Raw genomic sequence first — 25,183 nt, 5'->3', positions numbered from 1 at the left:
ACCGTGGGCCGGATTTAGAAGACGATTGGGCTGGATCCGGCCCCCGGGCCTTAGTTTGCCTACCCATGGATTAAGGTAAAGGTAAAGGGACCCCTGACCATTAGGTCCAGTCATGACCGACTCTGGGGTTGCGGCGCTCATCTTGCTTTATTGGCCGAGGGAGCCGGCATACAGCTTCCGGGTCATGTGGCCAGCATGACTAAGCCGCTTCTGGCGAACCAGAGCAGCGCATGGAAACGCCGTTTACCTTCCCGCCGGAGCGGTACCTATTTATCTACTTGCACTTTGATGTGCTTTCGAACTGCTAGGTTGGCAGGAGCAGGGACCGAGCAACGGGAGCTCACCCCGTCGTGGGGATTCGAACCGCCGACCTTCCGATCGGCAAGTTCTAGGCTCTGTGGTTTAACCCAAAGCGCCACCCACACGTCCCACCCATGGATTAGACACACTGAAAAAGTCAAGATGTATGCAGCCTGCAGTGGGAATAACATCACAAACAGAGACCATTACATTTTAGAGCCTAAAAAGAAAGTATTTCATAGGAGAGAGAGGTAAGGGCCAAGTCTATTAAGAAAATATGTTATTAAAATGAGAGGTAAGGCCTATGCGGTAAATAATATATACACATCATCCCAATTAAACTCTTAAGAGCAAGCTTTATTCTTCTTCAGGTGTTTTATTGTAATAACTACCAAAGGGGAACTTTTACACATCTCAACATTATCACCAGACTGATAAACGTTCACGTAAAGCTAACTACGGCTGTCACTGACTTAAAGGGATTATAGTTTTATTCTATTCAAGGTTTATTAAATCTGCATAAATCAATATTTTTCAAGGGGTGGGATCACCCTTCTATTGTCTAAGGCAGCCTTGCTGCAACTCTGGGTCCCCAGAGGTTGTTGCACTACAGCCCCCATCATCCCCACATAGCATGGCCAACAGCCAGGGATAATGGGAACTGTAGTCCAACAACTTTTGAAGATCAAAGGTTTATGAAGGCTGATTCAAGTGTTTTATATTGATTATCTTTTGGCTGACCGGTCTCCTGAGATTACTGCCAAGGAAGCTAGTTTTTGTGTGGTAGCCATAGCTTGTCAGAGCAGGATCTTGCCCTAATTTTACAATTATTAACACTTAAGTTGTCCCTCATCATTTTAATATATAGTGAGGGGGGAAAGTATTTGATCCCACGCTAAATTTGCCTGTTTGCCCTCTGATGAAGAAATGACCAGTGCATAATTTTAATGGTAGGGTTATTGTAGCTGTGAGAGACAGAATAACAACAGGAAAACCCCCAGAAGACAAAAGTCAGAGACTGATGTGCATTATAATGAGTGAAGTAAGTATTTGATCCCTTTGCAAAAGATGACTTAGTTGTTGTTGTTGTTGTTTAGTCGTGTCCGACTCTTCGTGACCCCATGGACCAGAGCACGCCAGGCACTCCTGTCTTCCACTGTCTCCCGCAGTTTGGTCAGACTCATGTTTGTAGCTTTGAGAACACTGTCCAACCATCTCGTCCTCTGTCGTCCCCTTCTCCTTGTGCCCTCCATCTTTCCCAACATCACGGTCTTTTCCAGGGAGTCTTCTCTTCTCATGAGGTGGCCAAAGTATTGGAACCTCAGCTTCACGATCTGTCCTTCCAGTGAGCACTCAGGGCTAATTTCCTTAAGAATGGATGCGTTTGATCTTCTTGCAGTCCATGGGACTCTCAAGAGTCTCCTCCAGCACCATAATTCAAAAGCATCAATTCTTCGGCGATCAGCCTTCTTTATGGTCCAGCTCTCACTTCCATACATCACTACTGGGAAAACCATGGCTTTAACTATTCGGACCTTTGTTGGCAAGGTGATGTCTCTGCTTTTTAAGATGCTGTCTAGGTTTGCCATTGCCTTTCTCCCAAGGAGCAGGCGTCTTTTAATTTCGTGACTGCTGTCACCATCTGCAGTGGTCATGGAGCCCAAGAAAGTAAAATCTCTCACTGCCTCCATTTCTTCCCCTTCTATGTGCCAGGAGGTGATGGGCCCAGTGGCCATGATCTTCATTTTTCTGATGTTGAGCTTCAGACCATATTTTGCGCTCTCCTCTTTCACCCTCATTAAAAGGTTCTTAAATTCCTCCTCACTTTCTGCCATCAAGGTTGTGTCATCTGCATATCTGAGGTTGTTGATATTTCTTCCGGCAATCTTAATTCCGGCTTGGGATTCATCCAGCCCAGCCTTTCGCATGATGAATTCTGCATAGAAGTTAAATAAGCAGGGAGACAATATACAGCCTTGTCATACTCCTTTCCCAATTTTGAACCAATCAAAATGACTTAGTACTTGGTGGCAAAAGCCTTGTTGGCAATTACAGAGATCAGATGTTTCTTGTAGGTGGCCACCAGGATTGCACACATCTCAGGAGGTATTTTGTCACACTCCTCTTTGCAGATCCTCTCCAAGTCTGTAAGATTTAGAGGCTGATGTGTAGCTACTCGAACCTTCAGCTCCCTCCACAGATTTTCGATGGGATTAAGGTCTGGAAACTGGCTAGGCCACTCCAGGACCTTAATGTGTTTCTTCTTGAGCCATTCCTTTGTTGCCTTGGCCGTGTGTTTTGGGTCATTGTAATGCTGGAATACCCATCCTTGACCCATTTTCAATGCCCTGGCTGAGGGAAGGAGGTGCTCATCCAAGATTTGATGATTTACGGTCCTGTCCGTCATCCCTTTGATGCGGTGAAGGTGTCCTGTCCCCTTAGCAGAAAAACACCCCTAAAGCATAATATGTCACCCTCCATGCTTGATGGTGGGGATGGTGTTCTTGGGGTTGTAGGCAACATTCCTCCTCCTACAAATGCCAAAGAGCTTGATTTTGGTCTCACCTGACCACAACGCTTTCACCTAGTTCTCCTCTGGGTCATTCAGATGTGCACTAGCAAACTGCAGATGGGCCTGTACAAGTGCTGTCTTGAGCAAGGGGATCTTGCGGGCTCTGCAAGATCTCAGTCCTTCACAACGTAGTGTGTTACCAACTGTTTTCATGGTGACTATGGTCCCAGCTGCCCTGAGATCATTGACAAGTTCCCCCCATGTAGTTCTGGCTGCTTCATCGCCGTTCTCCTGATCATTGCAACTCCACGAGATGAGATCTTGCATGGAGCCCCAGACCGAGGGAGGTTGACAGTTAATTTGTGTTTCTTCTATTTGCGATTTATTGCACCAACTGTTGTCACCTTCACACCAAGCTGCTTGGCAATAGTCTTGTAGCCCAGTCCAGCCATGTGCAGGTCTACAATCTTGTCCCTGACATCCTTGGACAGCTCTTTGGTCTTGGTCATGGTGGCTGCTTTGGAATCTGCTGGATTGATTGTTTCTGTCGACAGGTGTCTTTTGTACAGGTACTGTTAACGAGCTGGGATTACAGGTAAGACCTCTCCCTTACAGCAGGTGCTTCTAATCTCAGCTTGCTACATACAGTGAAGATACCACGTAACCTGACATCTGGCTGGTTGACAGGGGATCAAATACTTATTTCACTCATTATAATGCACATCAACTCCCCCCCCACTGTAATTATTTTATATTTCCTAGTGTTTTGATATTTTACATTGCTTTTAAACTCTATATTTAATATTGTACTTAATGTACCATACTGTGCCTTATGTGTTTTGTTTTCTTCTCTCCTTCTCAACTGGTTATTTACTGAAATAAATGAAATGCAATTATTGCCCTAAGTGAACTCAGAAGTGTCACGAGAGAAACAGGAGGTTCAAGTGTGGTGCTGTGGAAGTTCAGGTTATAAATAGCACTGACAAAAGACACCAAGCATCTCTCCTGTTTCCTCACCCCAAAGAAATAACAGGAAAACCAAAGTAGCATTGTTTTCTTCTGGTAGGCTATGCAAACTTCACAGAACTCACTGAGCGCATTTTCAGACCTTTTTAAATTAAAAAGTCTGTATAAACAAATTTTGATTGACCTTACATGGGGGCAGTAAAGCCTCTCACACACATCCTTGTTTCTCTTTTTGAAATCCAACACTACAAAACGTTCTCTTAGGTATACAAGCCCACAGGGCAATTATAGCATTAATGCAAAACTTTTTTTGGAAACTGTACAGATAATGGCAGCGTATCAACAAAAGCATTTTTACCAAACAGAAGGTTGTTGCCCAGGGACAAATTCCTGTAAATACAAGCTAGGAGAAGCAGCAGTTGAACTCCCTTTTAATTTATATTAGCTTAATTGCCATGTTCTAGAACATCAAACTGAACTTTATTGGTCCCCTCCCAAACTGTTTAACTGTGGGGGGTTTTTTATGGATATAATAAGATGAAGTATTTCATGTGTACTTCAGGCATACTTCCTATACCCTCTTGTCCCCTGCCCTTTTTCGTTCAAATAAGAAAACAAAAGGCCTCGTTTTAAAACAAATAGAACCAAAATGAAAAACAAAACAAAACACCCAAAGCATTTGTAAGAGGAAGGAGACACTGGTTTAATTTTAAATGTCATCATCCAGTTGGTGGGAGCTGCAACCTTTTATTAAGCTCTGTAAATGCAGCATATGGAATGTTTGTAACAAAAAACCTGCCCTGAATTGCTTCAAGATGATACCTTTCATAGCAGGGATGGGAAACCTATGGTCATTCTCAGGTTTCCTCAACCTCGGCCCTCCAGATGTTTTGAAACTACAATTACCATCATCCCTGACCACTGGTCCTGCTAGCTAGGGATCATGGGAGTTGTAGGCCAAAAACATCTGAAGGGCCGAGGCTGAGGAAGCCTGGTCCTTCTGATGTTGGTGAGCTGCAACAGCTGGCTGGGGCTTATGGAAGGGCCACAGGTTGCCCACCCCTGTTTTATGCATATTAAATGGATTGCATGCTATTACATCCATGTACACAGAACTCTTCTTCCCATGAAAGCAAGACACGGAGGTTTTCTCTTGTTGCTGCCTGCAGAAAAATTGTGTAACCCAAAAGCTCGCTACCATAGCATAATTAGAGCAATCAGGAAGAATCTTTCACAGTTTCTTATTGGTGTCATGTTCAAGCGGGGAATGGGAAAGCTGGTGTTTTCCATGGTGATTCAGCTGCTAATTCAACTATCATGCAATGATAGTTTAAAATGGACCATTCAGTGGTTTAGTTCTGCTGCTGCTGTTAACAGACGTGAGCCGGTTGCCATAACATACTTGGGCACCATGAAGTATGCATGTCAGCAACACACGTCGCTGGTATCCAAACACTCCACACAGTTCAGCAGTACAAAATGGAAATGCTTCTACATACTGCAGTGGGGGAAAGCCGTCACATAGAGGCAATTCCAAGCAGTCCCTATATGATTTAAGGCCATGTTGAGACCAACTCTTATTTTCCTAAGGAAAGAGATCCTACTGTTAAAATTCTGATCCAATGGTCTTCTTTTCACTTTGGAAAAACAACGGCACCAATCTGTGGTGTTGTAGTAGCACTTATATGATTTGGCAGCCTTTTCTGCAGGAGGTTTTCCTTCTACAATAATTGCAGAGTTGTCTCCAATGATTCCTTGCTGCAACTCGAGGTGGAAAAAAATAAATGCAACAATGCAACCAAGTAAGAGATGAGATGTGCATCTTTGCAATGCGGAGTAAGTTAGATGTGCATTTAGGAAGAGACCCAGAGATGTTCATCACCTCTATTCTATGGCCACTTTCAATGTGCTATTTTTAAAATTAAAAGAAATCCAAAGGCAGTAATGTATGAACGGGCACATGGTCTTAATTTTTAGAGCTCTTTTAGAACCATTCTGCACTAGAAAGGTAAATTGCAAAGTGCAGAATTATAAGAGGTCAGAAAAACCCTTCCTTCAATTTATTCTGTTGGTTTTAAGGAAAAAAATAAATAAATTCCCTACATTAAAAAAAGCTCCATGTACAAACTGCAAAGTGCTTCAAGAAGAAACCCAGCTTTAGGGAGGGGGTGGGCCTCATAATTTCATACATTCAAATCAGGTACTTAAACATGTAATCCTGTATCTCATTTCCACCATTATTGCTGAAGGCATCTGCATGTAGAGACCTGCTGCCACTGGCAGCCAAGCATAAAGGCTGTATTTCACGTGCAGCCAAGTTAAAAGCAAAGTCCTTAAAATAGGTACTGGCACACAACTGCATCCTTGATCTAAAGCCAAACATGGCAGAAAATTTATTAAACCGTTAGAACAGATTCTAAAAGTCACGGCATGTTCTAGATGTTAGTTTCAAGGAATTTGTACACTTTTTTAAAAATGCACGTACACTTGGCTATAGCTGCTACGAGAGTTGAAGTGGTTTAAAGGGAAGGGTGCCCCCATGGGCATGCAAGGGGCATGATGAATTCTTTTATTTAAACAGAAGAAATATTTTAAACGATCTTCTGAATTTGAAGGCGACAATTACAAAAGGACAGCAGACGCCAGAGGGGAAAGAATGCAATTGCCCCTTCGTAACTGCTGTTATTTCTGAAGACCAGAGACTCCTGAAAAACTAGAAGGAATTCAGAGCTGCCGAGTAGCTTGGACTCAACACCGTGGGAGGGCAACAGGAAACATAAGTAACGATAAGATTCCCATCTACATATGTGTTTATAGTGCCCACAGTTGAACTTGTTATAGTTGGATGTGTGAGGCTGTATGTAAACCACCCCCAAATGTAAGAAGGTTGGCATAAGCTTTCATAACCAGAGTCTACCTCATCAGATATCCTCAGCTGGCAAGTACATTTATATACAGGTGCAATGAGAGAAAGTAGACAGCAGGGCCAAAAAGCAATAAAATAAAATAAAACCACCAGCTAGCCTATGATAACTCATGCAAACCTTAAATGTGTACACAACTGGCACAATGACCACTTGCAATATCAGTAATTTGTAATTTATTCTAGCACTGCTAGGAGAGGAAATAATAATTATGTTATTTATTAAACATGTATAATGCCCTTCATCTGAAGATCACAACATAAAACTACAAAATGAGGACACATAATACATAATGAAAACAAACCAATAACTCGCCTCCTACAAAACACATATAAAAGGCCATGGATTGGCTGATTAAACGAAGCTCTGGTTACAGACAAACATTTTTACAAACAGAAATAATGCTTGTAGACAAGTTCTAATTCATCAGTTCTACTCTAGAATGTCATTTTGATTTTATTTTTGATTTTTTATGAGAACAGAAACTTTCAGGTCACCAGGGGGGAGGGCCATAGCTTAGAAACTTCTGGTCAGTAGGAGAAGGGGCATGCATTGCTTTTGCAGAAAAGGTTCCATGTTCGATCTCTGGTGTCATCAGGTAAAGAAAAACCATGGAGACAACAGATTCCGAGCAAAGAATTTTATGTCCAACTTTGGGCAAACTGAGGTCAGTCTTATTTACGGTTTATTGAAACCAATTTCAAATCTTGACTTAGGAAGCTGCCTTGTTTCAAAAGAACATAGACGAACCAGAAGTGACAAGTAAAGGGAAGCACATGAATCCAAGAATCATGTAGGTTCGTTCCTATTAAGATAACCATAGTCCATCACTTCACTGCAACACAGGGTATATGAGAGACAGCGCCCCATTAGTTCACACATCTGACAAAGGGGACTCCAGTGCATGACTGCTGATGCCATTGTGTTACACATTTGAGGTGCCAGAAAAAGGCAGGTAGTTAACCTCCACACATGACATTCAGAGCTCTAAAGCTGGGTTTCACAATGGAATGAGAATTTACAGCTTCTTCCAATGTGATTTCTCAACTACACCAGCAAGATTAGGAAAATGCCTGAAGGGCATTATAAAGTTGTAAGGCTACCGGAGAAAGCTCCAACAGGGATAATATGTCAATTACCAAAAGTCATAGCCTTTCAGTTTCACAATCACACTTTTTTCCTTCTCAACATCTTGCCGTTTGAAACGTATCAGTCGTTACATAAGAAAATCAGATGAGACACCTTGCGTTGAACTGCTACTCACATCTGCATCCAAACCAGCTAACCAACAACTTTAATTAAGATATTAAGCACACAGTTAAGTAATACAAGACTGAAAAAGCAAGATCTAACAGAAACAGTCCTATCAGCACCTGCTCAGACCTATTTTGTACTCCATTATCCCCATTTTGAATTTTTGTTTGTTTGTTCAAATGAGTAAGTCAGTAAGATTGGACCCAAACATGGTCCTGAGTTCTAGGGATAGGGAAACCCACAAGCTCATTGAGGTCTATGCTCTCCTACATATCATATACCCTATATATAATAATCTACATACAGTGTGCCACAAGAGGAGTGCAGAAGCAAACAAATGACACAATTGCGGAACAGAGCAGATAGCTGCTACAAGGCAAGCAAGTGATCCGAGTACAGGGAAAGGAATCCCCAGATTTCTTCCAGCAGGGAATTGTGCAGACTACAGATTTGTGGAAAGCATAAAGAACAGAATTTGTGTGTATGATTTTTTTTTTTAAAAAAAAAATATGCAGTGGCTATGCTCTATAATGACATGCACATGAGCCAACATGCTCCAGGTTTCAAGCTTCATGCTTCAGTGACATTTGCAGATCAAAGCCAGTCATTCTCAATCAGGAATAATATTCTTAGCAGACAGTAACGATGCATACACTGTTTTCTCTCTCTCTTTCAACAAGCCAGCAGCAGCCAGACAGAATTTACTGATAGAAACAAACTTTAATCTTTTTTTTTAAATTGTTACCAAAGGAGGATATTTTCTGTTATTTGACTGCATAGTACACAATTTGTAACCCAGAATACCGAGGGCAAAAGGGATCTTTTAGTTGGCATTTCAGGATACTGTTAGAAGACAATTGCCTGGATAATGTTTAATGTACATGTATATCATGTCCATTCTCGAAAAGAGGAAATTAAGCATATATCAATTAACATTTCATATTTTGAGGGTGTGGGGAGGGATATGATGCTTCTTAATTACAATATTGCATTATTTAGGTAAAATATACAGGAATAGGTTTGTATTGAAATTGAATAGGTTGAACCCATGTGCTTTGGGAGACTAAAAAGCCAAATAAAAGATCAAAAAAGCATTTAACTAGGAAAGCAACCAGCTTGCATAATTTTAATCCTTACCTTGGCTGTTCTTTTCTCGAGTTGACATTTTTGCTGGTTATGGGACAGAAATAAAACAGCTTACAGGTGTCTCCTGCCTTGGGTGAAGTCTACCATTCAAACCCAATCTAGTATTTTTAAAATGCACATGGGAAACAGATATAGCACATCATATACGCATTGCAGATTTTCCTGTTTTTTGGTTTGTTTGTTTTTAATGAATAGCATACAACATTCACAAGAGGCAGAATCCTCTTTGCTGAGACCAAGCCAGTTTCAAGAGTGCTTGGGAGTTTCTCGCTCTGATCCAGAGCCTCGTGTGAATTATGTGCGCTCTTCAGAGTGTTTGAACATGTGAGAAGCCTCGCTGGTTTATAAGCATGAAGGCAGCAGATACAAACCCACAAAGGAATGTGAATGTGGAGCAGCTTAAATGGGAAACCACTTATAAGCAGGTGCAGCTTCATGCATGCAAAGTTTCTCTGAGACATGGATATTCTTTTCATCTTTATAGGTCTGGAGCCAGTAGAGAAATGCTGCTGAATGCAGTATACAGTGGTACCTCGGGTTAAGAACTTAATTTGTTCCGGAGGTCCGTTCTTAACCTGAAACAGTTCTTAACCTGAGATACCACTTTAGCTAATGGGCCTCCCACTGCCGCTGCACGATTTCTGTTCTCATTGTGAAGCAAAGTTCTTAACCCGAGGTACTATTTCTGGGTTAGCAGAGTCTGTAACCTGAAGCGTCTGTAACCTGAAGTACCACTGTACTTTGAAGCAAGCCCTAATCATCATATTAAAACATGGCTCGACTTGTAGGTTTATTATAGTTATCTGAACTGGACATAGAAATAGAGTTATCAGTCTTAGCAGAAGCAACAAGCTGACCTTGAGTAAAGGTCTACTCAAAAACAAATGTTTCCAATTACCTTGGCTGACGATGACATCTTTGTGTCTAGGGAGAGAAATGCAGGTTCAATTAATATATATATATATATTTATATTTATATATATAAACATTAACTTGAAAAAGAAAGATGTTATTAAATGTTAGTTTGAGAGCCTAGTCAAGGGTGCCCAAACTTTTTCCAAAGAAGGCCATATTTGATGAAGTGGACATGTGTGAGGGCCGACAAAGTTGTAAAGTTGTTGCCCTTTTTTTAGAATTGAAGTTGTTGAGTTTTTTTGGGGGAATTTTACCCCAAAGTTGTTGATGTTATGAAACTATGTTGGGAAAGAAAGCTTTGGAACAGACACCTAACTATAGTGAGTAGAATTACATAGTCACCCTCTATCCGAAAGGTGGATAAAACACATTTTTTTAAAATGGCATTTTACAATTACATAACATGTCTAAAAGCTCTAATTAAATAAATTTCTCTTCTTAAAGTAACCTGGTGTATTGTGGAATTCAAGCTAAAATATCCAGTTAAGCATTACTAATCCAATAAAGAGCTGATTATTCCAAGCCAGGTATTTAAGGGGGGGGGGGGGAGTATTCGGTTCCAACTATCTATCTATCTATCTATCTATCTATCTATCTATCTATCTATCTATCATCTATTTATTTATTGTAGAAGGCTGCAATGCATGCAGCGCTTCACCCAATAGATAGAGCTGCATTGTTTGAGCTTTGTTCATACATTGCACTGAACACTGGTGCAAGCTGTCTCTACAAATGCACAAGTTTTTGAGTGAAACAGTATGCAGCTCAAACGCTTGTGTACAGATTGTGCACTCACTGAATTCTACATGTGAGTAACTGTATGAGTGTATAGCTTAACTATTTGTGCACACAGGGTTTGTATACTCTGATTGTATACTCATTCAATGTAACACACGAACTGGAAAAGCGGGAAATTCTAATGTTCAGGAGCATCAGTTGTGTATTGAAGAACGACAGGAGTTATAAATCAGGGTGAAGGACCACACAATGATATAATACACATTTTACAGAACTTTAGCATTAACTCAGGAGAAAATGTTCGGCACTGAATCATGCACTTACTTGTCTGCATTCTTGCCACTTTTTGATATCAATTTTGAGGCAGAGGTTGCCCTCATTAGTTTATTACGACTCTCTTCTGAACTTTCCCAAGCACTGTGTGATTTTTCAAGTGTTGATGATCTCTTTACACTAGAAAACAAGCACATTTTATGTCCGATGTTAAAGCAGGAGTGAATGCTGCCGCGTAACAATTTGTACTGGAAACACAGCAGCTCAAGCAGCAGCAGATGAAAGAGAGGCCAGGCCAGGACATCCTTCAAGCAAATCCAGAAGACCCCACAAATAAGGATAAGAGAAAGCGATCTAAATGGATGTTTGAAAACTGTCAAAAGGGCAACTTCAAACCTCATCAGTATAATGTTGGAACACTGTCAAGTGCAATGTAAATGCCATTTTTAAAAATTATGCACTATGCTTTCTCATACTTGGCATCTGCATTTATTATTATTATTATTATTATTATTATTATTATTATTATTCATGCTAAATGTAACAAAGGCTTTCATGGATGAGTAGTCTGACCATCCAATGCACCATCTGCAATTCAAAACTCTGCAAATGCAGATTTGTTAAAAGCATGCTTCTAATTCGGTTTGGTTTTAGATTCAGAACGGTTATAGGGGAAGATGCTAGTTCACATCACAATTCCACAGTTGCCCAACAGACAGCCTAGCAACTTATCCAGTTAAAACAATTTCCGGAAGGATGGTATGCGAAAGCTACCAACGGCAAGTTTATTTCTGCAAGACCTTCAGAAGCTAAAAAGGGGGGGAAGTGACAAAAAAGTTAGGAAGTCAAACATTAGGGAAAAAAGTGCACAAAGACATTTCTTTTTGCTTTGGCAGATTAATATGCTAAACCCAAATGCCAGACAGGAGAACAGACCAAAGTCCACTTTAAGTTTGTGCAAGATAACAGAGAAAGAGTTTATGAAAGACTTAAACATGCATTAGTTGGGGCTATATCAAACACTATGCTTTTCCTACGCAGGAAGCATTGCCATTTAGAGGAAAAACACACAAGCCGGATGTGTGGCAATTACAAGTTTATCTACTTTGCTATGTGTCCAGGTGCCGGGAAATGATATGTGGCTGCAGCGTCCCAGCAGGTATACATATGCAGAAAGAGTCACAGGTATACAAAGGCTTCAGTTCAAAGGTGCTGTGGCATAAGCAGACATTTCCACTCACGCAAGATACCCTCTTTATGCTGAAGCCTGCAGGGCCCCATCTCACGCTGCTGGGGGTCCTCAGACCTTCAACATGGGCTTTTCAAGGAATGCAGAATGATGCAATGAGAAGGAAGGGGCAGGAAAGACCAGTATAGTAAGAAGAATTCTGCTTATGTGTCTTAGGAGCCAAGCGGTGTAGGAGAGTTTATAATAATTGAATTAACTTTGAAGTAAGAATTTATGGAATCTCTCCCCGCTCCCCCTTTTGGAAGTATGACTGATGCAACCATCTTCTTGAAATCCTTTGTTAAGGGAGAGTTAAAGTTATTCCCCCCCCCCCATGATCTTGAAGCACCTTCCACCAAGTTAAATGAATTTTAGAATTTCTGCTTTAACTCTTATCGTTGTTTTTCGACAACTCTTAACTGCTGATGCGGTTGGTTGTTCTGTGTAAAGCATTTAAGTCTGATTTTAGAAAGAGATTTTAAGGGTTATTTTTCTGGCGCTGCTCTCAGTAACGGACCATATTCCTTTGCGTTTGGAAGGTCCCAGATTCCAATGCCTGGCATCTTTAATTAACATGAATGGGTAGCAATTAATGGAACAGAACTTTGCTTAAGGCCTCTGAGAGCCTATGAGACAATACTGGCCGTATACACACCATACACTTAAAGCACACTTATTCCCTCACATAATCTTGGGAACTCAATTTGCTCCTCTCAGAGCTGCAATTCCTAGCACCTTTAATGAACTACAGTTCCCAGGATTCTTTGGCAGGAAAATTGTGTGCTTTAAATTTATGGTGTTTATGCAGCAACTAAGGAGATGGTCAGGCAGCTGGTATTTGATTCAATTTGATTCAATTATCCAACTGAACTGGATTCAATTATCCAATTCTGGAGTTATTTTAGGGTACTAAAATTTGATATATTTTGAAGGTAAGGTTTAATAGTCGTGACCTGCTATGGGGTTTCACTCTCTTGAAAAAGAACGACAAGATAGAATAACAACAACCACTGTATTTGAATAATTTCGGAGACCGTTCCAACTGCTACTTTCAGTTGCAAAAGGATTATTGTTTCGTTTTTATCTTTTATGTATATTTTTTGTTAAAGTTTTTCTTGGTTTAGAAAAGTACATGCATTGTCTTTTTTCAGGTTGTACAGTCTGTTTCTGTTTATATTCAGTTTATATAGTTATTGCTCAGAAGCACTGAGAATTTTTATTCCAAGGACATAGCAGTTCATTTTTTCCCAGCTTTATTGTTCTCTTCCAGAGAGGTGTGTACCCCAGAACTACAAGTGCACTGGGGGTGCTGCTTGCTGTTTCTGCACTCTGCCCTAACCTTGCTGAGAACCCACTGCTCAGCGAGAGATCACATGCTCTGCCTGCAGAAAATCCCTGATATCTCCAGCCAAAAGAGTCTGGTAGCAGGTGATGAGAAAGACTTCTGTCTAAGACTCTGAAGGACCTCTGCCTGGAGAACCAGATACTGGACTGGACAGTCTGACCCGGTTGGTGTAAGAAACTCCCCGTGTTTATACAGCAGCAAGCAACATTTGGATTTGTAAACTGATGAAAAAGGGATAACAAAAGTCCAGTGCACTGGTCTAGGGGTGCCTCTGGATTGTCCCCGTTCTCCCAGCACCCTGTGGGGAATGGTGCAGAGACTTCAGACAGGAATTTATAACCCATCTGTCCATTGAACAGTCCTGTGCAGAGGTCGTAATGCACACATCATCCAGCCATGAACTCACTTTCTTATGCTGCTTGGTTTAGCAGTGTGCAATAGCATCCAGTACCACCCTGATGCAGCACTTAAGGGCTGATTTACACACACGCAGAAAGATCGTGGGTGGTTTTGTTACAGGCAGCGCTGTTGCTCAATTCATGAATGGTCTTTGTTCTATTTTCTGGTTTAAGGCGGGTGTTTATGTGTGATATTTATATTAATTACCTTAATGGATTGCAGCCTAAAACCTAATGAAATCGCTTGAGATACAAGGGAGTTCTCCAGGGCGCAAGCCTGGGCAGTGTGCATGGAGGTCCTGGGCTGCCCAGATCACAAGATCCCCCTTCTCAGCCTCACTAGTGTGGTCCAAAGGAAAGCAGAGCAATATGTTGGGCACCGGCTTGGTTGCCTGAGTTGCCGGAAGGAGACATACAGTTAATCTAGGTGTAAAGAACTGGATATTGTTGGTGAACAGAGGAAGGGGCCACTGTGCACCCATGCAGAGACTGAAAAAGAAGGCAAAGCAACAGACTGAATAGCTGTTTGAGAAACAAGGAGCCAAAATTAAAGTTTGCAAACTATACCAAGCAGACCCGAGAGCTATTAGTATGCCATCACGCACAGGCAGCACAAAGTATTAGTTAGATATGTTTACAGAAACTATGGAACGCATTTAGATTCAAATGTAATCTTTGCAGATTTCTGTTATGGTCATAGACGTGAATGCTGGGCTCGAGCTCATTAAACTGAAAGTGTCTCTACCGCGTTTACAAGAAAATCAGTTGTATCAAGGGTGGTTGGGTAGAGGCTGATACAGTCAGAGTAGGTGGCAGCAGTGGCTGGTGGGACTGCATTGCGGCTTCTTACTAGGATGCAGAGGGGCGAGGCAGCAGCAGGGCAGGCATGATGCCTATGTACCAGCGGGAGCTCTGGATGAGCTCGGTCAGTATGTTTGCACCATGATGTGCCAGCTCTTGCCCTCTACCTCCCCATTAAATAAAGAATTCAGTTGAGTAGCCAAATGCCACTGAGAATAGGGAGTCCATGCTCAACAGGGCTGATTGGGTCAGCCCCATCACTCTCACTCTGTTTCCTGCTTGGCAGGGGGTTGGACTCGATGGCCCTTGTGGTCTCTTCCAACTCTATGATTCTATGATTCTATGAATTTCCCCTTTCATGCCAGATGCTTTACTGTAGTATAAAGCCCTGGGGCTGGGGCTCAGAAGTGGACTTGTGGGGGACAGCTACTCTCTGGCAAACAGTGGAATACCATTCCTTTGAAAAGAGGAAAGGGAATATCTATCCTCATTTGGCTGGTTCACATGTCACTTTAAACCATGGCTTTGAGTTATGCTCACGGCCTGGAATGGGCCTGCTCCATGGGCTCATTTCTGCCCCCCTTTTGGCTCGGGTTCAAGTGTTATTTTCCACAAAACCTCCCTAGCCATTAGACATGAACCAGGGATTGTGCTTCATCAAAAGCCACCTTCATAAAGTCACAGTGTGCAGCTAAGCTGTTTTGAAACTGACCAGAGCTTGTCATAAACCAGGACCCCTGGTTCCAACAAGCCAGGATTCATGAAAAGTGAACCTAAACTCTGAAGTAGTCCATTTCCCAGGGACTGGAGCTGGGGAGCGTCATTGTCAGAGAGACAACATGTGAGTCTGTGATTCTCCTAAAACTTCTTCCACCTCACACATATGCTGTGCCACTAAAAGCATGGCTTAGCACCATGTGCAAATCAACCCATTATGCTAATCTTTTGGAAAATGGTTTTATAAAAGACATAGGCATGCTTTTAATTGGGAGCAAAGCGCAATGTTAGTATCGTTGCAACCACTTCCTAGCTGTGTACTTGGGTACTTAGGAAACCTTTTGCCTGGAGCAGAGCTCTTGACTTCTGGGGTCTGCCTGTGTGTTGGGAGAGTCTGTGCAGAGGGCTGGGGAGAAGGTGAAGGTGATGCTTGAGTTTGTGGGTTTTGATCATTAGAATGAGAGTCCTCTTTTTTCTCTGTTTGTCCGTGAAGTTTTTCCTTCCTTTTTTCTGTACCACTGAAAAACAAAGTATAAGAAAGAGGTAAAGATTGTATTTTTAAAATGAACGCAAAATGGAGAAAAGCGAAAGGGGAAAAAAAACCCAACACAATGAAAACATTTGTGCAACAGAAATAATATGTCAGGTTAACGGCTACAGAAATCAAATATGGAATTCATTTTCTTCATAAACAGCTTGCTTTAAGATCTTTTATTTATCTACCAAGCATAAAAAGTGGCTCTATTTTAGATTACATAAATCATCTGAAACTCACAAGTATAGGTTGTTATGTGCTGTATTGGTGTTCACATATCATTATTATTATTTTGCAAAAAGCAAGCAGTTGCAACAGAGTAGTTTTTATGTCTAATATACTTCTAAATCATCAAAATTATATGTCGTCACCTTCTGTAGATGCAGATTTAGTGTTCTGAAGAATAAACTAGAGCTTTGGTCTCATTGCTTAAGAAATAAATGCACCCCCAAATTTATCATGCATATTTCTTTTCCTTATGAATTTTTTGAAGGGTTGAATCCAATGGTTTCCTTTCTGCTGATGGAAGGCTCTTTGATCCAACAGGGATCATCCATCAGCAGAACAGTGAGGAGGAGATTTCTGCCCCTACAGCCCCCATGCTATTTCCTTAGCTGTTCCCACAGGATACCTGAACCATCTGCAGCAGATTTTGGAAGTCTATGGAAAGCTGCAAGCTGAGGAGGGATTGGTAAAAAAAAATGGCCCTCCCCATTCTTCCGATGGAAGACCCCATTGGACCAAAATACCTTCCATCGGCATAAGCGATATTGTTGGATGCAAGTATAGTTTACATTTTTGAAAAATAAAGTTAAGAAGAGGGGGGGGGGGGTAAAACCACTGCTGCAATTAACTTTCAACTTTTTCCAGGATCTCTGACAAAGCAATATTGTATGGAAAAACAAACCTTAGGAAATGTCTTACCACTAGAGAAAACAACTTTGAAGTTTATTATTATGACAGATGTACTGGCAGCTCTTGCTTGCTGGTATTGTGACAGTCATCATGCCAGTTATCCTACAGTGAATCAAATATTGTCTTTCTTTCTTTTTTGTCTCTTCCAGGGTAGTTACATCCTGAATCAAGACTCGTTTGGAAGTGACAGCTAGACTTCAAAAGGAACCACTGATGTTCTGCTTGCTATTAAAATATGTTGCAAATATTGATGATTTAAGCAGCATTTCTACTAATATGGCATATATCATACTTGATGGGGAATATTAGATTCAGCATGCATGAGCTAAGATCATTAACTCCTGGGGCAGAGATGGGAAAACTGATCCTCGTAATGTCATTGGACTACAAATCCCATCTTCCTCGATCACTGGCCATTCTGGAAGGCCACAGGTTCCTCATCTCTGCTATACTGCGAAACTATCTTATTCTTCCATGGATAGAGCAATGAAATTTCAAAGAACAGCAATTTGGACTTATTTGCACATACAACAACACAGGCCATTCCTGTAGGTCAAAGGCAGAAGGGATTAAGGGACAGGCTGTATTTAAACCACAAACAATGCAGACACCAACACAATCATCATCATGCAAATGGGCACATGGCAGATATATGACACAGACCTTCAGAGAAACTGCTTCAGCTTTGTGTCTTTACTAGGAAAAGCCCTGAGATTTTCAAATGCAACAAACAGAAAGCTTTAAAATAAATAAATAAGCCCAGAATACCCAGGACCTATAAATATATCAGAATACCACACAAACATGTTTTTGTTAGCTTCTGGCCATCAGGCAAATGGTTAAGAAAAGTAGTTAACTTCAACTTCTATCCTCCCTATCTCTTTTTATGCCTTGGGCTTTCGATAGACAAAAATGGAAATAATTGGCCCTAAATCAGGAAGCAGGTAAAACAGAGGCAAAACAAAGGGAGAATGAAGGCAGAATAGGCTACAAAGTGATATAGCCAGCCATTTTTTAAAATTTCTAATAATAGTAGTAATACTTGTAATAGTAGTAGTAACAATAACAATAATAATATCCGTGCTGACTACTGACATCAGTCAGAATCCTTTTTTTTGTGCCTGTAGAATGTAGAAATGTGCTTTAATTTTATCAGTGATTTTATTTAATTTTGGAATGTTATAAATTGCTTTTTTTCGATGGTTAATTTTATAGTTTTGTTCTTTTTGTAAACTGCTTTGAGGCTTTTATTGCAATCAAGCAGCATATAAATTATTGCGAATTATTCACAAGTGAGGTTCCTGGATGGATAGGGATTTGAACGCTGCTCTGTGAACTGAGTACACTCTGACTTGTGTTCCACATTTCTCAAGTTTATGTATTTATTGTTTCAAGGACGAGGTATACCTTTTAGCAGCAGACGAAAGTGTTTCTTTTCGAGCTATTGGTATGGAAGGGCTATGGCTAGCTTTTCTGCTTCCTGCACTTCCATTAGTGATGCAGGACAGGGAGATAGCTTCACGGAGGCCCGGCTGACCTACGAGAAACACAATGAGAAGGTAATTCGTAACAGCCTTCAAAAACATCCCCCACTGACATTCAAATTGAGATTTATCACATTTGAGATTGGCTTTGATAGAACAACAGTGAAGATAAAAAGGCTGCACATCTGGTATATGTGTGGCCGGCTTGTCAGTCAACAACGGTACTTGAGCAGAATCCAAGCAAAACAGCCCTTTGATATCCTTAAAAATCAATAAACCACCATTTGGAAAAACAGTTATAACTTGCTCCCCCCACCCCCGTTTTATACAGGAAGCATTTTTCCTTCACACAAAATAAATATCACTTTTCTGCCCACCCAAGCTTTCAACATTGTCCTATTCTGCAAAGGTTGTGAATACTGTAGAAACTAATAATCAAAACTCTATATATGCACAGTTAACAAAACAAGTAACTTGCTGACCAGAACTTGGAGTGCATTTGTTGTTGTATAAAATACTGAAATGGAAAATTTAACTTTAAAGTTTCTTTCTTTTAACTTCAAAGACTATCATTAGGAATAAAAATAAACCAAATACCATCAGGTTGCCAGATGTCATTTGATTGTTTTGGGTTATTATTTTTAAAGGATCCCCCCATACTCTAGATCAGAGAGTAAGATTACAATTAAAGTGAAGTCTAGGAATACAAATATATTTATATATACACACACACACTAAGTCAGACTAAAATGCATCTTGCCCAGCACTGTGACTCCATGGAAGACACAGTACATTGTCATCTACAGAAAAGATTCCAGGTCTTTGTCATTTTTCCTCTCTTTTCTGATAACTTGGCCTTGCAACTTATTCTTCAAAACCCTCCATGGGTTTTGGCCACCAGATGGCTCTTATTTCATGACCACCATCATTAACATACTGCTTCAGTTTAATAAGCAATATTAAACTGCAATATTTTCCCACTGCACACCTGATCATGACAGCTCGCCATTACATTTATTTACTTAATATGGTCTGATGACAATGAATACGTAAGAATGTACACTAATAGCTCGTACTGCCCTGTCTGTTCTATAAGGAGATGGCGACGATATCTAATATATTTATATTTAATAGGGGGTCCCCAAACTTTCTGAGTCTGGTGGCACATTTGGCAATCTAACAAACTGCTGTGGGCACCATAAATTTCACAGAAGAAAGTTTGAAAGAGAGCTCCCCAACAGGCAGAGCAGCTACACAAAGACACACAAAAAAGGAGGCAACTCCCCCTCCCTGAACTGGAAATTCAGAAAACCATTTAAAAACTGGGAAGGACCAGGGGCCTTGGCGGGTGCCAAGGGGGTGTCTGTGGGCATTGTGATGCCCACAGACACCATGATGAGAATGCCAGGTATGGAGAATGATGATATTCTTTAAATGTCTAAATGTTACCACTGCACATGGAACATTATGAAAATAATTTAACAGGTCTGATGTGTACTCAGTCACTTGGGCTCAGACATTGCTCAGTGAGAACAGGAATTGCCCTGGCCACTTCAGAGCGAAAGCAACTTCCTTTTGCACGCAGCAACCTGAGGAAATTTTGGCTGGGTGCCATCGAGTACTATTAACGAAACTATTTCTGAGATCCTTCCCAGGGATCAGAAAGGCAGAAACTATATCTGAGACGCTTCATTCGCCCTTGAACTGTAGGTGAACTCCCTTCCATTCTGCATTACCATAATAGATCAATACCTCAGAGGCTGCCAGTTCTATGGAGTTGTGAATGGGAGGGACACAACTACCACAGCTCTAAATTTCCTGTCAGACAGAAAGAAAGAAAAAACATGCTTTCAAAGTTCACAGGAAATATATAAATTCAGAACCAAAACAGGCATTTAGCAGATGTTCAAGAGGAATAAAATTTGCTTTGATGAAAGGAAAGAATTGGGGTGGGGGAGATGTCAATGTTTTCCCCTTTCATTTATCCTAAAATCACTAGCATCCATATAAACTGAAGAATAAAGGCTTCCTGATTGGGGAGAGGCTTCTAAGGTTGCTCAGCTAAACATGCTTACAAGCCCCCATCTGACCTTTATGTTAAATACGTTAGAGATGGGAATGGAGTGGGAGAGACCAGTAGGCATTATAATTTTGGGAGGGGGAAGGGCTGGTACACGAGCTCCCTGCCTCCCACATCAATTTTCCCCTCACTTGGTCACACTGAATTACCTGAAAAGGGCTAAATTTGTGTTGCAATGACATTCAACAGAACAAATTGTCCTGGGTGATAGATTTTACTTACTGGATGCATAAAAGGTAGCGTTGTGGGATTTGTTTGCAAATACAGGGGAACCTCGGGTTAAGTACTTAATTCGTTCCGGAGGTCCGTACTTAACCTGAAACTGTTCTTAACCTGAAGTACCACTTTAGCTAATGGGGCCTCCTGCTGCTGCCGCGCCGCCGGAGCATGATTTCTGTTCTCATCCTGAAGCAAAGTTCTTAACCTGAAGCACTATTTCTGGGTTAGCGGAGTCTGTAACCTGAAGCGTCTGTAACCCAAGGTACCACTGTAGTTAATGTTTAAGTATGACTTAACACAAATGAGAAGTGTGGTAATACACTCTGCTCAAACATCACTGCTTTATTTCACCCTGTAGAGAGCAACAAACCGCAAGCCTTGGTTTCTCGTGCTTTATGAACACGGGCTCATGGTTTGCTTCTCTCCAAAGCATCAGTACGGTTTATCCTCTGCTTGTGGTTTGAGGAGAAATATTGACTAGTTAAATGTAAACTATGGTGTGACGTTCAAACACAGCCAGTGAGATACTCATGGGCACTACTCAAGAAACATCCACAATGATCGTATCTAAATTCTGGCTGCCAGTCAAGCTGCTGGGAGTTTATTCCATCTTTCACAAAAAGCATCTGAAGAACTGCAAAAGACTAAATACCACTGTATTTGTTTATATTTCTAGATGGCCCTTCACCCAAAGGTTTCCAGGAAGGCGCACAACAGGACCATCAAGAAGGTTGGACAAATTCATGGGGGATTAAGGCTATCACAATGGCTTCTAGCCACAATGACTATGCTCCATCTTCATGGTTGGAGTTGCTGGAAACTACAGAAAGGACAGTGATCTCCCACTCAAGTTCTACTTGTAGGCATCTGGATGAGCACTATGAGAACAGGATGATGGAATAGATGAGCCATTGGCTTGATCCAACAGACTCCGGATGGAAAGCAGGGAAGCCCTGTTCCAAGATGAGAAGCATGATCCAAGGATGCTGAGACCCAAGTCATTATTCTAAAGGGGATTTTCAGGTAAGAAGGTGCTCTACACCTGGCTAAACTCTGCTGAGTGTCAGCAGCATTTATACAGACAAATAAGCCCTCTGGAATGATATGTTACATGACATCAATATTACAATGCCTTGGTGACGCTTTCCATTTGCATTAGCCACCACAAATGACCATGTCCATGTATCATAGAACCATAAGTGTTGGAAGGGACGCTGAGGACCCTCTAGTCCCTGCAATGCAGGAATATTGCAGCTGTTCCTTACGAGGATCAAACCTGCAACCTTCACCATGCTCTAAACAACTGAGCAATCCAGCTTGTGTAACCACTGCAGGGGGCGTTTATGAAAGTCCAAACGGAACTTGGTTATCTCAAACAGGCCTAACACAGTAACATTTTTGCACTTACTATACATACAACCATCTGATTTTATGCTGCATGTAAATTGCCAAACCAGAACGAACCATTACAGCTAGACTAGCTCTCGGTGTTATCTTTTGGCTCAGGGCAGGAGCCAGATGCAAGCTGAATGTAAAATGAGATCTTGTGTTTGGGCAATGAGGATTAGAGCCAAACTGCTGGAGATCAAAGTAGTGAAAATGTCTTCCACAGATAATGGATTCCATCTCCATTCTGATAATTTTCATAGAATAATATCTGCCAAGCTTGAGAGACCCCTTTCATTAAAAACCTGTCAAGTATGTGTGTGTGAATGAAAGATAACATAGATTTAGACAAAGCCCTCTTTAAACCTTTTATGTTGCTCCTACAGGCACATAATCAGAGAACAGAAATGGCTAGAGAAAGATTAAGGCCAATTTTGTTGCAAGAATGCACGAACATTGCTCTTTGGGAAACAGAACATTTGTGGGTTCCTCTGGGCTTTGCCTTTGTCCTCACAAAAATTCCAGCTTCTCAATTACCTTATAGTTCCTTTAAGCTCTTAAAATCTATTCCACAATGTGCTTTTCCCTACCTGCCCCATTTCCCCTCTCAGTTTAGAAAAGAGTTAACACTGTGCCTGCAATGGCATTTTTAATTATCTGTAAGAAAAGAGAGATCTTCTCCCCACTCTGCCGGTCTAAAATTTGGCACATTTGATGCTTTGGAAGGTAAGGAGATCTGAAACGTTCCGTGTCAATAAATGAAAAGCACCAAAAATAACAGACATCATTAGTTGCCTCTTATACTCCCCCTGAAATTAAGTACAAAGAAAAGCAACAAAAAGGAACATTGAAGACAAATGGAATTTATCATGGAATGAATACAACCGTAAGGAATGAACAATAAAAATAATAAAGTAACAAAACGTTCTTTTTCCACAACGCTTTTTGCAAAGAGATAAAAAATATGTTTGTTTGTTTGTTTTTCACAGTCTGAACTGACCTGAATCTTACAATCTTCACTCTAGAACAACTTGAGAATGTTTGCACCCAGAGAAGAACTTGCAGGCTACAGGCAGTTATGGGCAGAACTGGTTGCCATTAGAGAACAACGGTGAATATGCATTTTTAGATACACAGAAAAATTACAGACAGGAGGACTACAGGATACGTTAGAAAGCTACTATGAAAACCCTTGGAAGCTTTAAGACAGCTCAGTGCCACAGGACTGGAAGAAAGATCAAGAAGAGTCAGGATAGAACTGACAGAGATTAAGGGAACCGGGTGGTCATACATAGTAAGGGTGAGGCAAGAAAAGGGAAATAAAGCTGTCAGTACCTTGTGGCTGTGCACTAAATGACTTTATTAAAAACCAAACCTCACTTTTCATACCCTAAAGCTCCCACTTTGCTACAAATCTACCATCCAAATCCCCAACTGCCCATATGTCATAAATATGGCTATTACTATACTTTAATAATTCTTTAGCGCCAATGCACACGCATAATAGTAGCATTGCTTTCCTTAATGAAAAACTGCTGCACCAAAAGTATATTCGGGGGTGTAAAATGTACTTGTTTGCTTTCTTTAATTAATGTTTACAAATGCACAAACTCAATGCACGGGGTGGGATATCAGATTTTCTAGCTTTATCAAAAAGTAAGTATGACTGTACTGCTCCAGCCTATGATTCATAATTTCCGATATGCTGTCTGCCATGAGCGGCTGATGGACCAACCAACCCCACAGATTAACTAAAAATATTAGCACTGTTCATAAGAAGAACATGTTCCATCAGTGCATGAACAGATCAGCCATACTAACTAGCCTTTACTAGCAAATGCTAGCTTGCCTCACCTTCTGATGCCTACCCATTTAGCATGTCTGCAGTGAGGAAGCTTTCACGTATACAGCTGTATGCATGACGGTGTCAAACAAAATCTGGAACCCTTCTAGATTCCAGAAGACTTTGCACAGATACTCAGACATCAGGGGGCACTGTGCGTGACATGTGGCTAAGATAGTTGGCGTGATCCTGTCAGTTGAGAGAGTGAGAGTTTTGTAGGGACAGGGCTATTGTCAGGTCTGTTATTTTCTTTGTGACATACTTCACAACACTCAATTCTGTAGGCACACAAACTGTTGATTAACTGGTTTGTTTCATATCATCTCCCCACCCAAACTCCCTATCTGAACTTGATGGCCTCTATATGTGTGTTAATGCAAAACTCATCCTATGAATAATTTTTAAAAACAAAAATCGAAGCATCTTTCACATTTAATCAGAAGTCCATCATTTTACTCATAATTCATACTCACTGAAAAATATAATCAAGGGAATTTTTTTATTACGTTCACAAATAATTTCTTCAAAAGGGAAACAAATGTAGGCTCTTCTACATTAAAATAGAAACGGCAGCTGTGAGTAAGTGTGAATGAGAAGCGCTTCCGCTTTTCATACTTCCTGGGCAGTGTCCAAAGCATCTGGTATCCACTTATCTCTCCATGTCATTACAAAAGAAATCCAAAGAGAAGCACTCTGGCACTCTCCATCCCATTGCTTCTGGGAGTATCTCTGAAGCGACTAAATGGCCCCTGACCTCTAGCATTTAGGAGCAGTTAAGAATAAAATATACTACCAGTAATTCTCCATTGCAAGATCCATTTGCAATGAGTGGCTTTAACCAGATTCTCAAATCCAACACAGGTCTGATCAAGAAATGCATGCATAAAACCTCCCTGTGCATTCTTTACTGAATTCCTTAGAAAATACTGGGGAGTTTCCAAAAATCTGTGCAAAATCCTTTCTCTCTCAACAATTTAAATGTTAGCAAAATGCTAATTCTGAGTGACTGTTTAGAAAATTAAACTCAATGCAGAAGACAACCAGGGGTTCCCCACAAGGGTGAGGAGGTAGGTTCAAGACTCCTCAGTTTCTTCCCTTGTAAACTTTGAGGAAGTTCTATCTTCATCTGAAACCGGGGTACGCACCCTGGTTAAAAATGCAAACTCTGGTTAGCATTAGCCAGTGTGGTGTAGTGGTTAAGAGC

General features: G+C 41.0%; 1 protein-coding gene across 3 annotated transcripts in view; it reads right to left on the bottom strand.

Moving 5' to 3' along the window:
• EML4 (EMAP like 4) overlaps positions 1-25,183 on the bottom strand; it is a 94,935-nt gene that overhangs the window by 39,209 nt on the left and 30,543 nt on the right. The window contains exons 3-7 of one of the 3 annotated variants that reach the window (XM_081854576.1): positions 18,375-18,504; positions 15,856-16,035; positions 11,080-11,208; positions 10,001-10,026; positions 9,094-9,126 (exon numbers count right to left, since the gene is read on the bottom strand). In XM_081854576.1, the coding sequence (XP_081710702.1) occupies positions 9,094-9,126; positions 10,001-10,026; positions 11,080-11,208; positions 15,856-16,035; positions 18,375-18,504 (498 nt within the window). The remainder of the gene's footprint in view (positions 1-9,093; positions 9,127-10,000; positions 10,027-11,079; positions 11,209-15,855; positions 16,036-18,374; positions 18,505-25,183) is intronic. The other 2 variants (XM_081854577.1, XM_081854578.1) reach the window with 2 other exon arrangements.

Source organism: Podarcis erhardii (assembly GCF_964252035.2).
Source record: "Podarcis erhardii genome assembly, chromosome: 3".
Classification (NCBI taxonomy): domain Eukaryota; kingdom Metazoa; phylum Chordata; class Lepidosauria; order Squamata; family Lacertidae; genus Podarcis; species Podarcis erhardii.
The sequence above is the reverse complement of the archived record's forward strand: the minus strand, read 5'-3'. Positions and strand labels throughout refer to the sequence as shown.